General features: G+C 44.0%; 1 protein-coding gene across 1 annotated transcript in view; it reads left to right on the top strand.

The window, feature by feature from the left end:
• Positions 1-5,276: 5,276 nt before the first annotated feature.
• Positions 5,277-14,540, top strand: part of LOC149290451 (uncharacterized) — a 39,378-nt gene continuing 30,114 nt past the window's right edge. The window contains exons 1-3 of the mRNA XM_089489261.1: positions 5,277-5,784; positions 6,639-6,759; positions 9,071-10,254. Coding sequence (XP_089345387.1) covers positions 5,521-5,784; positions 6,639-6,759; positions 9,071-10,254 — 1,569 coding nt within the window. The 5' untranslated portion in view covers positions 5,277-5,520. The remainder of the gene's footprint in view (positions 5,785-6,638; positions 6,760-9,070; positions 10,255-14,540) is intronic.

Raw genomic sequence — 14,540 nt, 5'->3', positions numbered from 1 at the left:
GCGCTGATAACCTCATGCCTTGACTTCCGCAATGAGCTCTACATAGGGCTACCCTTGCACTTAGTACGGAAACTTCAACTAATCCAAAATATGGCAGCCAGAGTGGCCACTGGAAGATCTAGAGGTGTCCATATCACACCTATAATGGCTGCTCATTAATTTCCTGGGACAGTACAAGGTCTTGGTTATAACCTTTAAAGCCCTCCATGGCTTGGGTCCATCTTACTTACGGGATACCCTTCTCCCATACAATCTGCCCCACACTTTGAGGTCCTCTAGTAAAAACTTACTGCAGCCAGCAATAACAAGGCTCTCTGCAGTTACACAAAGGACCTTCTCCCAAGTTATGGAACAGCCTCCAGAAGAGATCCGATATATCACCAGTCTTTAAGGCTTTAAAAAGGCCTTTAAGACATATCTCTTTCCAGATTAGCATTCCAGCAATCTCTTATTAATTGAATTGTTCAGCAACTGCTCTAACTGCTTCTGCTTTATTTTTAATAATTGTTTTAATCATTGTTTAAGAATTTAATTATATTTTATTGTGGATGGGAGGAATTGGGAGGGTTTGGGACACAACAATGACAAGTTGTTATTGTGTTTTACCAGTGCTTTTACTCTTAGTCGCTTTGATCTGTTTTTAGAAGCCTTTAGAAGCCTTTGAGGCACCTTCGTCACGTGTGAGGGTTGCCTGGTAGGCGGAGTGCCCACACAGCTGGCAACCCTCGCAAGTGATGAGGGCGCCGCAGCTGCAGCACACCCACCATACGCGGCGCATAATGGTGATGTTGCAGATGTGCCACCTCCAAACAGGGAGGCGCAACTGCAATGTACCCTCGCCATCGCTGGCGCTTCGGGGCGGCAGAAGTGCAGCGCAAAAAGGAGCCACTTCCACGTGCTCCTTTTTTGCTCCGCAACAGCACTGCTCAATTTGTTTGTTGCGGCGCTTCTGCGGAGAAAAGAGTAGGGCCAGGGAAGCACCTCTTTCTGGCGGCCTGTACCCCGCCTTAGTATGTTTCACAAGTTTTGTTGCTTGTGACTATTTGTATTTTGTCAGGTCTCTTAATTGTATCTGTGTTATTGTTGTTGGTCCTATATGGTTTTTTTCCTTTTAGCACCAAAGTTAAAAAAATGTAGTATCCTGGAATCTAGAAAGCATATCCAGGAGAAGGTGTTTTGGCCACACTGTAAACAATAACATCCAAAATGCACAAAACAGTGGTGCCTTTCTCCTGTTTGATTTTTAACACTTTTGATCATAGAATTGTAGAGTTGGAAGAGACCGCAGGGGCCATCCAGTCCAACGCCATTCTGCCATGCAGGAACTTTCAATCAAAGCATCCCTGACAGATGGCTATCCAAACTCTGTTTAAAGACCTCCAAGGAGGAAGACTCCACAAAAATCTCTGAGGGGATTTGTTCCACTGTCGAACAGCCCTGACTGTCAGGACGTTTCTCCTAATGTTGAGCTGGAATCTCTTTTCCTGTAGCTTGTATCCATTGCTCCGGGTCCTAGTCTCTGGACCAGCAGAAAACAAGCTTGCTCTTTCCTCAATATGACATCCCTTCAAGTATTTAAACAGGGCTATCATATCACCTCTTAACTTTCTCTTCCCCAGGCTAAACATCCCCAGCTCCCTAAGGCAGTCCTCATAGGGCATGGTTTCCAGACCCTTCACCATTTTAGTCGCCCTCCTGATAAAAATCTGATAAAGAAGACCCTCTATTTTTTCATGATGATGATGAGGAGGACAATGATGGACCTCTCTATCTATAGATTTCTTTACCCATGGATTGAACCATCCAAAGCTTGAAAACATAGAAACACAATGTAAATTCCAAGAGCAAATCTTGTTTTTGCCATTTTATATAATAGACGTTGCTTTTGTTGTTGTTATTATTGCGTGTCTCCATGTCGTTTTGAATGTATAGTGACCCAAAGGCAGACCTATCACAGGGTTTCCTTGCCAAATGTCTTCAGAATAGTTTTCCCATTGCCTTTTCCTGAGGCTGAGAGAGTGTGACTTGCCCAAAGTCCCTCAATGGGCTTCCAAGGCAGAGCTGGGATTCCAAATCTGAACTACAGAGTCATAGTTCAGCTATGCTCAAACCACTATGCCACACTGGCTCCTATATTATGGACACCATTTCACTGGGCCATTTTATTTCATGGACTTGGCCCAGCTTTCTCATCCACGGAGTTCATTTTGCAAGCCCCCTTCTCCTCCTCCATTTCCAGGCCCAGGTCCTTCTGAATGCCCTCCAACTCTCCCAGCTTGGCAGGGACCCTCCCCTGGTTCATCCTCTGCCCTCCCACCTTTTCAGCTGCTCTTCAAAGGCCACAGTTTCCTCCTCCTCCTGCCATTTCTACCCTTTTCTTGAGCTCACTGCCATTGCTGCAAACTGAGTCCAAAGGGCAAAAGGCGTCTGTCCTCCATGAAGACAGCCAAGGAGAAAGGAGAAGAGGGGCCCTTCCCAGAGGCTCAGGCAAAAGCAAAAGGCTGTATCCTCTCCTAGTTTGCTTCTCCTTCCTGAGAAACAACCCTGTAATCTTGATCATATTCTGAGGTTCCATAGTTTCTCTGGGATTCCCCCCCCCCAAAAAAAAATCTCATGGCCCCACAGAGTCTCCCAAGAAAGGAGAGGACTAGACACACAAAGAGACACACTTCCTTCCTTTTGTCCCAAGGAGCCTGGCCTCCTTTTCTCTCTGGAGCCTCAGGAGAGAAAGAGATGCTTCTGTTCAACTGAGGCCTCAGAGAAGGTTCTGGAACATTCTCCATAGTTGCAAACAGCACAAAATGGCCCCCAGAACACAAAATGGCCACTGGAACACAAAAAGGCTGCCTCTGCCTGAGTGCTTGGCAGTTGGCAGTTTGAGGACTTCAAAGGAGAGAGAGAGAGACGGAGGGGAAGAGTGGAAGGGGGTCTTGGAGGGAGGGGGCCTTGGGAGATATTGTCAGAACCTGTTATTGAGATCAGTTATAATGCTGTATATATTCAGTTCCTATATAATCACTTCATGTATGTCTTGAGATATCTGATCTATATTGTTCTGTTATCTAAGATGTTGAGGGGGGGGTGGAGAGTATATGGGTAGAATATTAAAGTTGGTGTTAGTTTCTAAGTGGGGCCCTATTAACTCCTTTGGAGTGTTGTTTTAGACAACTAGCTGGCTATGTTGCAAATGTCTTGAGTGAGGCTGGGTTGTGATGGGGACCTGGCTAAGTGTGTGTGGGGTGGGGAACGAGCAGTTTTTGTATGTACAACGCTGTGTAAATTTAGTGCTTTATAAATAAACGTTAATAATAATAATTTTAAAAATGTACATTTTTCTCTGAAGCCTCAGACTCCGCAAAAAAGTGTTACAGATCACTACTGAAATGCTCTTACAATAGACTTCCTACTTTTGGTATGCATTTGGTTGTGGGCCATTGATCAGAGGATTCCAAACCTCACAAATATAGAGCCTTCCTGAGAAATTCGGTGTTCACTTCCTAACAAAGAGGTTTTGGGCCTCATAAAGGATTTGAGTCAAAAGAGGAGGGGTCTCTAATAGGAGGGCCAGTAAGACAATGATTGTCCCCCAAACTACGCCACAAGTAGCTCCTTTGGGAGGTTTTAAAATCAAGTGAATGTACATGAACTGAAAAGATATAACCTTATAACTGATCTTAATAACAGGTTCTGACACTTAGTGAGACATCAGAGAGTAGTAGTAGCCTTTTCTCTTGCCAATGGGATTTACAGTGCATTCCCTGGACTGTATCTCCCAGCATCCACAGGGCCAGAGAGAGGAGGGTCCTGCCCGGCATAGGGCTGCCATCTCATGGGTCTTAGGCTCTGGGAATGTGTGCCTTTGGCCAGTGTCCATGTGGCTGGGGCTCCAGGGTCCCTCAGTCCCTCCTGCCTTCTTCCATATTAACTGCAGGAGGAGCCTGTGAGGGTGGGGCAGGGGGCGGGGTCTTCCAGCTCCTTTGCCCTCATTGGCCAGACTGAAGAAGGGGCGGAGCTTCTGCCTCTTTATTTAGCTCTGCGCCCGGAAGAGAGAGAGAGGAGCAGAGAGTGAGAAAGGGACAGAGAGAGGAAAGGAAGGAGAGGGATAAAGACAAGGAGGGAAGGAAGGAGGGGAGAGGAGAGGAAAGGAGAGGGGAGGGACAAGGCCTGGAAGAGGTAGGCTTCACTGCTGTGCTGAGGCCTCCAACTGCCAAGCGCTGAGGTGGAGGTGGCCATTTTGTGTCTTGGTGGCCATTTTGTGTTCTGGCGGCCATTTTGTGCTCCTTGTGACTGTGGGGAATAATGTTCTGGAACCTTCTCTGAGGCCTCAGTTGAACAGAGGCTTCTCTTTCTCTCCTGAGGCTCCAGAGTCAGAAGGAGGCCAGGCTCCTTGGGCCAAAAGGGAGGAAGTGTGTCTCTTTGTGTCTTTTGTGTCTCTTTTCAGAGAGGGTTTTCTTATTACACAGCTCTGCTCCTTCTGGGAAACATGGGTTTTAAAAGGGATCAGAAATAGGTAGATAGTTTTAATACAAGCCTTATTTTTCTTCTTCACAAACATTGGGCTTTGGCTTCTAAGAGGAGGCTAGTCCTCCAAAAAAGGCCAAAAGTGGCTCCTTTGGGAGGTTTTAAAAGTCTCCCCAGTTGTCTTATTAAGAGATTTTCAGGCAAGAAGGAAGGAGGCAGACCAGACCATCTCATATTATTACCAAATAAACATAGAAACAAGCAAGAACAATAAAAATAAGGATTAGACAGAAAAGCACACTACTTATTTCTTTTAAAGGAAAACCGTAATTAGGAAGGTAAAAACAAAACTTTGGTGCTTCTGCCCTTTTACAACCGACTCTGGCTGTATCTGCAATGCAGAAATAATCCAGTTCTAAAGTTTGTTAACTCTCCTGGCTCCATCCTGTGGAATCCTGGGATTTGTAGTCTGTTGTGGCACCAGAGCTCTCTGGCAGAGAAGGCTAAGTGTCCCAAAGGTAAAAGCCCAGGATTCCATAGCACTGAGCAGTTAAAGTCGTGTCAAAGTGCCTTATTTCAGCAGTGTGGATGCAGCCTTCTTGGGAAAGGGGCTGATGATGGGGGAAAGCACTGGGGAACTCTGGAGGTTTCAGCAGATGATTTATTTATGTATTTATGATGCCCTCATTTCACATCTAGCTACAGGGACATAACCAGGGCCCTATCCAATTCCCCATCCCCTCATCCTTCACCACTCTAATAAGGCATGGAGTATCTGTTGTGTAGGGGAGCTGCAGTGAATCTATGCTAGGTCCAGGGGGCTTTGTTTGAAGCAGAGGGAGGAAGGGGATGCCCACCTCTGTATTGGCCCAAAGGAGGCATATGTCACTTGCGTGTGTCACCAGGAGGATGCTGTTATCTTTATTCCACATTATTTCCTGTTCTAGATCAGAGTCTGATTTGCAAATACCGTATTGTTTTTATCCATTAGAAAGAGCTTTCTTAATTGTCTGTCAAAGAACCATGAAAGATCATAACCCTGATCATTAGGATCTTCTCATGTCTTTATTCTATAACCAGTTCTATTTATTTGGATTAATTCTTTATAGGAGATCCAATTTGCGTCCTTTTATGAATCTCTGGTCTCTTCTCTCAGGAACTTCATCTCGGCCCCCTTGGACACAGTTTTGGGGCACCTTTTGCTGGAAGTGTCCCAAGTGCAAGACCACCAGGACCCCTGCCCACCTGATGGCCGACAAAGAGGCCAAACGGAGGGAGTTGGGCTCCAAGACAAAGAGGATGCAAACCTACAAGAACTCCTTGGTGAGTCGAGGTTCTTGACTATTAGTTTCATCTGTGTCACTGCTGGGCCAGTTCATGAAAGCAAGCGGAGAACATACTCTCCCTATTTAGCAGAGACAGTCCTGGTTAATCCTCTATCAGGACTGTCACTTTTTCAGGGGCTTTTAAAAATGTCCCGGTTGCTCTCTCCTCTTCCCACTTTCCCCCTTCTCAGCTCACTTCAATTCCTGAGTGTCATTCAGTTTGCACCCCATCAACTCAAAAGTGGGGAGACGAGATGAAAGAAGGAGACAGGATATGGCCCTTCCCAGGAGACTGAGGCAAAAGTAAACTGCTGTGCCCTTCCTAGCTTGTGTGATCTTTCTCATAATCAACTTTGGCCATCTTCACCGCCTTCTGGGTTGCTTGTCCACATGTGCCCTGCTTTTCCAATCTGTCAAATATTGGGCGCTATGGGAGAACATCTCTGGATCTAAATATGGGGTGGGTCCAGTGGCCCTCAAGCCCACAGTGCTCCCCAGAAATGTTTTTTAATAATGACATTTGGTTCTAAAATGTGGCAAGAAATGTCTAAATGCACTATAATTCTTTGGTGGCCAAATTTACTGTATGTGTTGGGATAGTGAGTATCATAATCTATCGTCTATATCCCACCCATGGCCTAAATTATGTTGTTTATTATATTGTATATTATATTGAAAGGATTCAAGACAAACTGGATCTCGAAGGCAGGAGTTTGTTTTTCTTGCTGACAGAATTTAAAGTTTATTTCCTGTACTGAATTGTGAAGTGATGAAATAATATTTGGATGCACCATGTGTTTTCCTCCCCTTTTGCTTAGTCACTCTCTGGATGAGGGCTATTTTCTGTTGCAGGTGACCTTTGCGGATGTGGCTGTATATTTTACCGAGGACGAATGGAAACTCTTGACAAAGAAGCAGCGGCTTATGTACAATTATATAATGATGGAGACTTATGAGAATGTGGCCTCAGTGGGTAAGGAACCAGAATCCACTAGCATTATAGAATCATAGAGTTGGAATAGACCACAAGGGCCATACAGTTCAACCCCCTTCTGCCATGCAGGAATACACATTCCAAGCACCATCCAGCCTCTGTTTAAAGGCCTCCAAAGAAGAGGACTGCACCAAACTCTAAGGGAGTATATTCCACTGTGGAAGAGCTCTTACTGTCCCAAAGTTCCTGCTAATGTTCAGGTGGAACCTCTTTCCCTGTGGCTTGCATCCATTGTGGTGTCTCCTTTTCTCTGTAGCAGCAGAAAGCAAGCTTGCTCCGTCTTCAATACAACCCTTTCCAATATTTAAACATGGATATCATATCCACTCTTAAATTTCTTTTCTCCAGGGTAAACATACCCAGCTCTCTAAGCTGCTCCTCATAGGGCTTGATGGTTTCCAGATCCTTCACCATTTTGGTTGCCCTCATCTGGGCATGTTCTAACTGAATTGTGGAGCTCAGAATTATTCCAAGTGAGGATTATTCCAAGTGAGGCCTGACCAAAGCAGAATAGAGTGGCACTATTACTTCCCTTGATCTAGAAACTATACTCGTATTAATGCAGCCTAGAATCACATTGGCCTTTAGGAGTCCTAGATCCCTTTCAAGCGCAGTTTAATTGTGATAGCAACATCCTGTAGAATATCTGAATTTGTAGTTTAGTGAAGCACTATTGGAGAGACAACAAAGGAGAGGAGCCTTCGGGATTGGGAGGCAGCCATGAACTTGACAGATTTTAAGAACTGGTTTGAGAGAACTTCTGAGAATTGGATCAAATCCTTGTTTGTAGATATTTTTAGGGGTTCCATTTACCAATTATGAGTAAAATCTATGAAGGGAGGAAAGGGGGACACAAACCTGCTTGTCTTCTAATGTTTCTTTTCCTACCTGAGCTTGCTTAGTTCCTTGGTTGATTCCAGAGGCCCTTTGTTACCCAAAATGCTGGCGTCTGGGAAGGATACTCCCAAGTGCTACGCTTTTAGGGGAATGGGGTACTCAGCTGAAAGTAGACATATAGTTTGGTTGGGGCAAAAGCAACCTTGGGATTCAGTTCAACTATACCAGGCCCGGAAGCACAGAGAACTCCAAAGGCTTTTGAAATAGGTTTTTATGTTTTATTTAGGGGAAAAGCAATATATACACATATACACGCATATAAAGATATAGGTGTTCACACACACACGCAAAGACTAGTAACAAAGGTGGGAGTGGTGAACAGTGTGAACCTTTGCTAATGGTAAAACTTGACCTAGGTGGATTTTGATTGGAATTGTTCAGGGTCCAGAATGGTGAGAGAAGTCAGTAAGTTCCATGGCAAGTGGGGTTGGTGAGTGCATTGAGGTGCTTAGCCATGTAAACCGACAGACTCTCTGTCTGTAATTGGACTGACGTCGAAGAACGGCCAGTCAGGGCAGATATTTATACTGTAATTGTTTCTTGGGGTCAGAAACCGAGTGTTCAAAAAGGTTTATATCAATTTAGAAAGATTCCTGGGGGAGAGAATGGTTTGAATCCAAATTAAATTCAATGGGTGCTTGGTGGAAATATCTCAGACAAAAAGGATTAGCACACTGGCTCTTGGTCCTTCTTGGCTCTGAATTCCTATTGTGCTCACAAGCCAATATACAGCGTAATCTGAGGGTGACACTCCTAGATGCAGCTCAAGAATAACATAGCAGAGTATGGAAACAAATATCCAGATATAGATATTGGCAATTCACTGACCACTTTTCAATTAAAAATAAATCAGAAACACAATTGGTTTCATACAAATAATAATACAAATATTTGCAAGCTCTCCTCTCTGACTTCCATCAACTTCACCATCTCTTGTACACACAACTCCAATCTAATCCACACCAATCAGCTGTATACTGTATTGTTTGTGAGTCATCTCCTAGTGCCAAACACCATGGAGGGACCCCTGCAGTTAGCTTCTTACTCAGGACTCTATGGCACTCTCACAGGATATTATGCCACCTGTCAATCAAAGTATTTTTGCACGTTTTTAATGGAATATTTTTTCCAACAGTCCTTTGACTATCTGCTTCCACTGATTCCCTCAAGGCAGTCCCCATACGGTCTCTTCTTTGGTAGCTCCGATGAGTAAGGATACAATCATTATATGGATTTGGGGGCATCCAGAACAGGGTCATGCCCGGGTCACTCACACCAACTTTATTAATCTAATTTGAAATAGGCAGGGGTGAACGTGGGGCTAAATCTTGGGGTAACATCTTCCTCTCTTAATGCTGAGATTAGTCTTGTCTGTCATTTTCCTTGTTTACAGAATCACTTGTCAGTCATGAGAGAATCCACACAAGAAAGAAGTCACATAAATGTCAGCATTGTGGGGGAAAATTTGCTTACAAGTCAATCTTAGTCATGCATCAGAGACTCCACACAGGAGAGAAGCCATACAAATGCCAGCATTGTGGGAAATGTTTTTCTACAAAGTCACACCTAGTGAGACGTCAGAGAGTCCACACTGGAGAGAAGCCACACACATGCCAGCGTTGTGGGAAATCTTTTTCTTCAAAGTCATACCTATTGGCACATCAGAGAGCCCACACAGGAGAGAACCCAAACAAATGTCAGCATTGTGGGAAAGGTTTTTCTTTGAAGTCAGACCTAGTGAGACATCAGAGAGTCCACACAGGAGAGAAGCCATACAAATGTCAGCATTGTGGGAAAGGTTTTTCTCGGAAGTCAAACCTCGTGACGCATCAGAGAGTCCACACAGGAGCGAAGCCATACAAATGCCAGCATTGTGCGAAATCTTTTTATTTGAAGTCAATCCTAGGGTCACATCAAAGAGTCCACACAGGAGAGAAGCCACACAAATGCCAGCATTGTGGGATAGGTTTTTCTCGGAAGTCAAACCTAGTGATCCATCAGAGAATCCACACAGGAGAGAAGCCATACAAATGCCAGCATTGTGGGAAATGTTTTTCTCAGAAGTCAGACCTAGTGATCCATCAGAGAATCCACACAGGAGAGAAGCCATACAAATGCCAGCATTGTGGGAAATGTTTTTCTTCAAAGTCAGACCTAGTGAGACATCAGAGAGTCCACACAGGAGAGAAGCCATACAAATGCCAGCATTGTGGGAAATGTTTTTATTTGAAGTCACTCCTAGTGACACATCAGAGAATCCACACAGGAAAGAAGCCATACAAATGCCAGCATTGTGGGAAAGGTTTTTCTACAAAGTCACACCTAGTGAGACATCAGAGAGTCCACACAGGAGAGAAGCCAAACAAATGTCAGCCTTGTGGGAAAGGTTTTTCTTCGAAGTCATACCTATTGGCACATCAGAGAGTCCACACAGGAGAGAAGCCATACAAATGCCAGCATTGTGGGAAATGTTTCTCTCAGAAGTCAAACCTAGTGAGGCATCAGAGAGTCCACACAAGAGAGAAGCCATACAAATGCCAGCATTGTGGGAAAGGTTTTTATTTGAAGTCAATCCTAGTGTCACATCAGAGAGGCCACACAGGAGAGAAGCCACACAAATCCCAATAGTGAACTAATATTATTATTGTCAATAATGAATACAAAAAATATATTTTCAATCCAGTGGTGCTAAGAAAAGGCCTTTGTGATTTTGTTTGTAAGCTTTGTCTGTCAATATGTCTGTTTGTGTTTTAAAGTTCTATTTTGTTATTTTTAGGTTTTAATTGCTAATAGTATAGTTAATTTCTTTAGTTTGTAAATTTGGGTGGGGATTGTGGGTCGAAGTATAGGTTAGGTAGATGGGGGGCTGGGATTTGTTAGAGCTGTCTAGAATAGTTATGGAATTATAGCTTTGCAATGTGTTGGATGTTGGCTGAAGAAAGTTGGGGGCAGGTATTGACAGAAAGGGCTAGTTTGTGGGAATCGCAAAGGGGGCCTTGTTTCCTGTGGGGCATAGACTGTGGGAATTGGAGGTGGGGGCTCGGTTTGGAAGAGGGGGGAGTTTTAGGTGTTGGGGTTTTAATATATTCTTTGGATTCGGGAGGGTAGTTCTAGTTTAAACACTGAATTCCTTCTATGTATTTTCAATAAAGTTCTTTGCTATTTCAACACACTGGACTCTTTGATGCACAGAAGTTCTGAATTTGCCCAAAATTGACCCTTTCTTCTCTCCTTAGTCCTCAGCTCCATTCCCAGCCAAAAGAACAGCAGAGGAAAATACATACACACAGAGACTAACTAGAGCCTTCCTTTCCTGCCTTTCCCTCCTGAGTCCAGCTCTGCATCTTGGGCTCCAAGATGTGGTCCATCTTACGGATAGGTATCCTGGCCAAAGCAAGATTGTCTTCATGGACCAAAGCGACGTCCTCTTACCTGCTCACTGACAGAGAACCCAGCTGGTAAGGCCTGATCCCAGGTGGCTGAGCTATCATCACCCAGCCAGGTCTCCGTGAAACAAGCCAGGTCAGCCTCTTCGTCCAGTAGGAGATCATAGACTATGTGCGTTGTATTTTGGACTGACCTGGCGTTACACAAGAGCAGGGAAAGGGTCTGTGGTTGGTTTGGTATGCTCTCCAGCCCTTTTGGGATAGCAGGGTGAATGGAAGGGGAGAGAGATATTTGTCAGGCTCCTAATTGCAGCCCCTCTTGCAACACAAAAAGCAGTACTTTGAAAAAGGAACAGCTTGTATTGAAGAAGATACATGTAATAGAAGTGACTTTTATGTCAGGAATGAAAGAAGGTATAAACATATCATTTTTATAACCATATCAATTTACCCCACCCAATTAGGCTATAAAGATAATTAATTGGATAGCCCTTTCCTGCGCAGTGTCCTCCCATCTGGGATTGTGGCAGCGTTTCTAAAAGCAATTAAGCTCTCATGTGCCTTCTCACAATCACTGCACCTGTGGCCTTGGACCACAGAACTCAGCCACACAACAATTTTCATTAACATTATGGCTTAACTATATATATGTATATGTGTGTGTGTGTGTATGTGTGTGTATATATATATATATATATATATATATTGAAACCCCATCAATCCCAATCTAATATGATACCATATGAAAATATAATAGACCCATAACAACATAATACAATATAAAAATACCAATAACTCTCTATGTTCCTCCTCCTTTTACAGAGCAGTCTTTTAAACTCAAGCCTCTGTTAGAAGGATAATTCCCACACATTCCAATGCTAGCAAACAATCACATTCTTTAGCCATGATCTCCCTACCTCTTTCTAGTATCTTCTATTAAAGCACATATTAAAACATATTATTTTAACCCACCATAAATCCTATCTATCTTAACTCTATTCTAAACCTAAACCTATAATTCTTATGGCATGAATCCCTAAATGAATAAATGCATGAATAAAGGTATTCATGACATATTGTGACTTCAGGCTGGTGCTCCTTACCTGAATGAGACTGGCCCATTGCAACCTCAGGCTGATGCTTCTTGCCTGAAAATTGAGTCTGGCCCATTGCAACCTCAGGCTGATTCTCGTTGCCTGAGAGATTGAGACTGGCCCATTGTGACTTCAGTCTGATGCTCCTTGGATGAAGGATTGTGACTTCAGGGTGGTGCTCTTTACCTGAAGGATTGAGACTGGCCCATTGCAACCTCAGGCTGATGCTCCTTTCCTGAAGGATTGAAACTGGACCATTGTGATCTCAGCCTGAGGTTCCTTGCCTGAAGAATTGAGATGGTACTATTGTGACTTCAGGATGGAGCTCTTTACCTGAAAGATTCAGACTGGTCCAATTTGAACTCAGGCTCATTATGACTTCACGCTGATGCTCCTTGCCTGAAGAACTGAGACTGGCCCATTGCAACCTCAGGCTGATGCTCCTTGCCTGAAAGATTGAGTTGGGAGAATTGTGACTTCAAACTGGTGCTGTATACCTGAAGTATTGGGACTGGCCCATTGCGTGTCAGAAACAGTGTATAAGGGTTCTGTCATAAAGAGTAAAAATATTAGGGTTTGGTTATTAAAGTAGGAGTTATAGTTGTAGTTCATAGTAGGTAGTGTAGAATCTTTGCCAGTTGAAGCAACCAATGAATTAAGCCTTCCCTATTCCAATAAGCTACTGCTCTTCCATATGAGCTGGATATTAGTGCAGAGTCCTTTCCTCTTGAGTTGCCCCTCCCCCCCCCCCAAAATGGAAAAGAGGCACAATCGTCACCTTCCTGAAAATGATCCCAGAAAACTGGAAGTTCAATGCCAAGCCCTGATGTACAGCCCCCCCTGTTACCCTTGGATGATAACCCTTGGATGACCCCTGGCCAGACTCCAAGCCTGTCCGCCATTACTGGCAAAGCGAGAGGACATGTACACCTCCCCTGAGGGGAGCAGCCACATTAACATCTTAGAAGGTCTGGGAAGTCGCATGAAGGGATTATCTTAAGCAAGGAAGAGTAAAAAGGTTTGCCTTCCCTGAAGCTATCACCCCCTCCTCAAGTCTGTTGTCCGAACAACTTAAGTCATTGATACTATCAGATTCAGACATCCAGGTGAAAAGAAAACAATTAAACACCTTTGTTTCGGCCAAGCCAGCCTCTTTGCCTCAGGCGAGATTTCGCCTATAAAAAGTCCCAACTTTTGCTGCTCAGCGCGCCATCCCAAAGGTCTACTTACTCCACGTCAGTTAGACCTCTGTTCTGGTAGCCGGCATTTCTGCTCAAACCCAGGTTGCGGAGCAGACTTGTCCCACTGTCCCACATCCCATTCGCTTCTCGGAGGAAGACTACATCTTGGTGAGTATACCATTAGCAAAGCCTAAAACATCTTTTCCATATTTCCAACCTACCTTCCTGAGCCTTGAATGTGTGTGTGTGAGTGTGTGCATTGAGTGTGTTCCCCCTTGTTTTCAATAAAGTAAACATTTAGTTATTGCAATCTGTCTCAGCTTCAGTTATTGGGATACCCTGGTCTCTTGGTATAAATATCGGGAGGGCGATCCTGGGAGGGACCGTCGTAGCAGGCGCCCTCTTGCAATATTTGAGCTAATAACAACAATAATAAAATTCCCCTAACGGACCCTTGGCTACACCCCTACTGCTCCATGTAAAAAGGACAAGGAAAACACACATGTTACAGTAGAAGATCCCAAATAAAACCTGATCCTTTCTAGCCCAGGTTTAGATCCTGGGGACAGAGAGGGAAATCTGAGTTTGACTCGGGAGTCAGTGCATGTTGTGTGTGTCGATATAGGGCTAGATAGGAGACAGAAATTCATCTTCAGCATCCTTTCTCATAGTCACAACCAGTTGAATTGTAGCAACACCTCATTTATGCTAAAAGTGATGCTTCCGTAATTGACACTGTCCTTCAGATTCTCAGTGAAGAATACAGGATGCTCAAAATAGGGCAGAGGTTTATTTGAATGTTTCTGTAAGGACAAGATACTTTCAGACCAAGAACTTTGTAGCAAAAGTAGCATAAATGATGATTATAATAGAGCTTTACAAAATACAGTAGCCCTCCCAATTCACGGGGGATCCATTCCGGACCCCTCACGAAAATGATGACTCTCACATACTCGAGTCCCATAGAAAATAATGGGCTGCACACCCATGGCACCGGGAGGGGAGGCGTATGCAGGAGCATGCCGTTTTATTAATGCTCACCTGTCCTCCCACGAGGAGTGAGGTTGCAGATACCAAGTCCTCAAAAAGGGAGTGACAACTCTACAACAAAATGTGTGAAGGCTGCTTCTCCAAAAAAAAAAATTCCTATTTAGTTTTTGTTAATTAAGTCTTATCAAATAATAAACTTATAAACCATCAAA

Source organism: Sceloporus occidentalis, unplaced genomic scaffold, assembly GCF_023333645.1.
Source record: "Sceloporus occidentalis isolate IW3139 unplaced genomic scaffold, rSceOcc1.0.p SCAF_39, whole genome shotgun sequence".
Classification (NCBI taxonomy): domain Eukaryota; kingdom Metazoa; phylum Chordata; class Lepidosauria; order Squamata; family Phrynosomatidae; genus Sceloporus; species Sceloporus occidentalis.
Note: the sequence above shows the minus strand (reverse complement) of the source record. Positions and strands in the feature narration are given on the sequence as shown.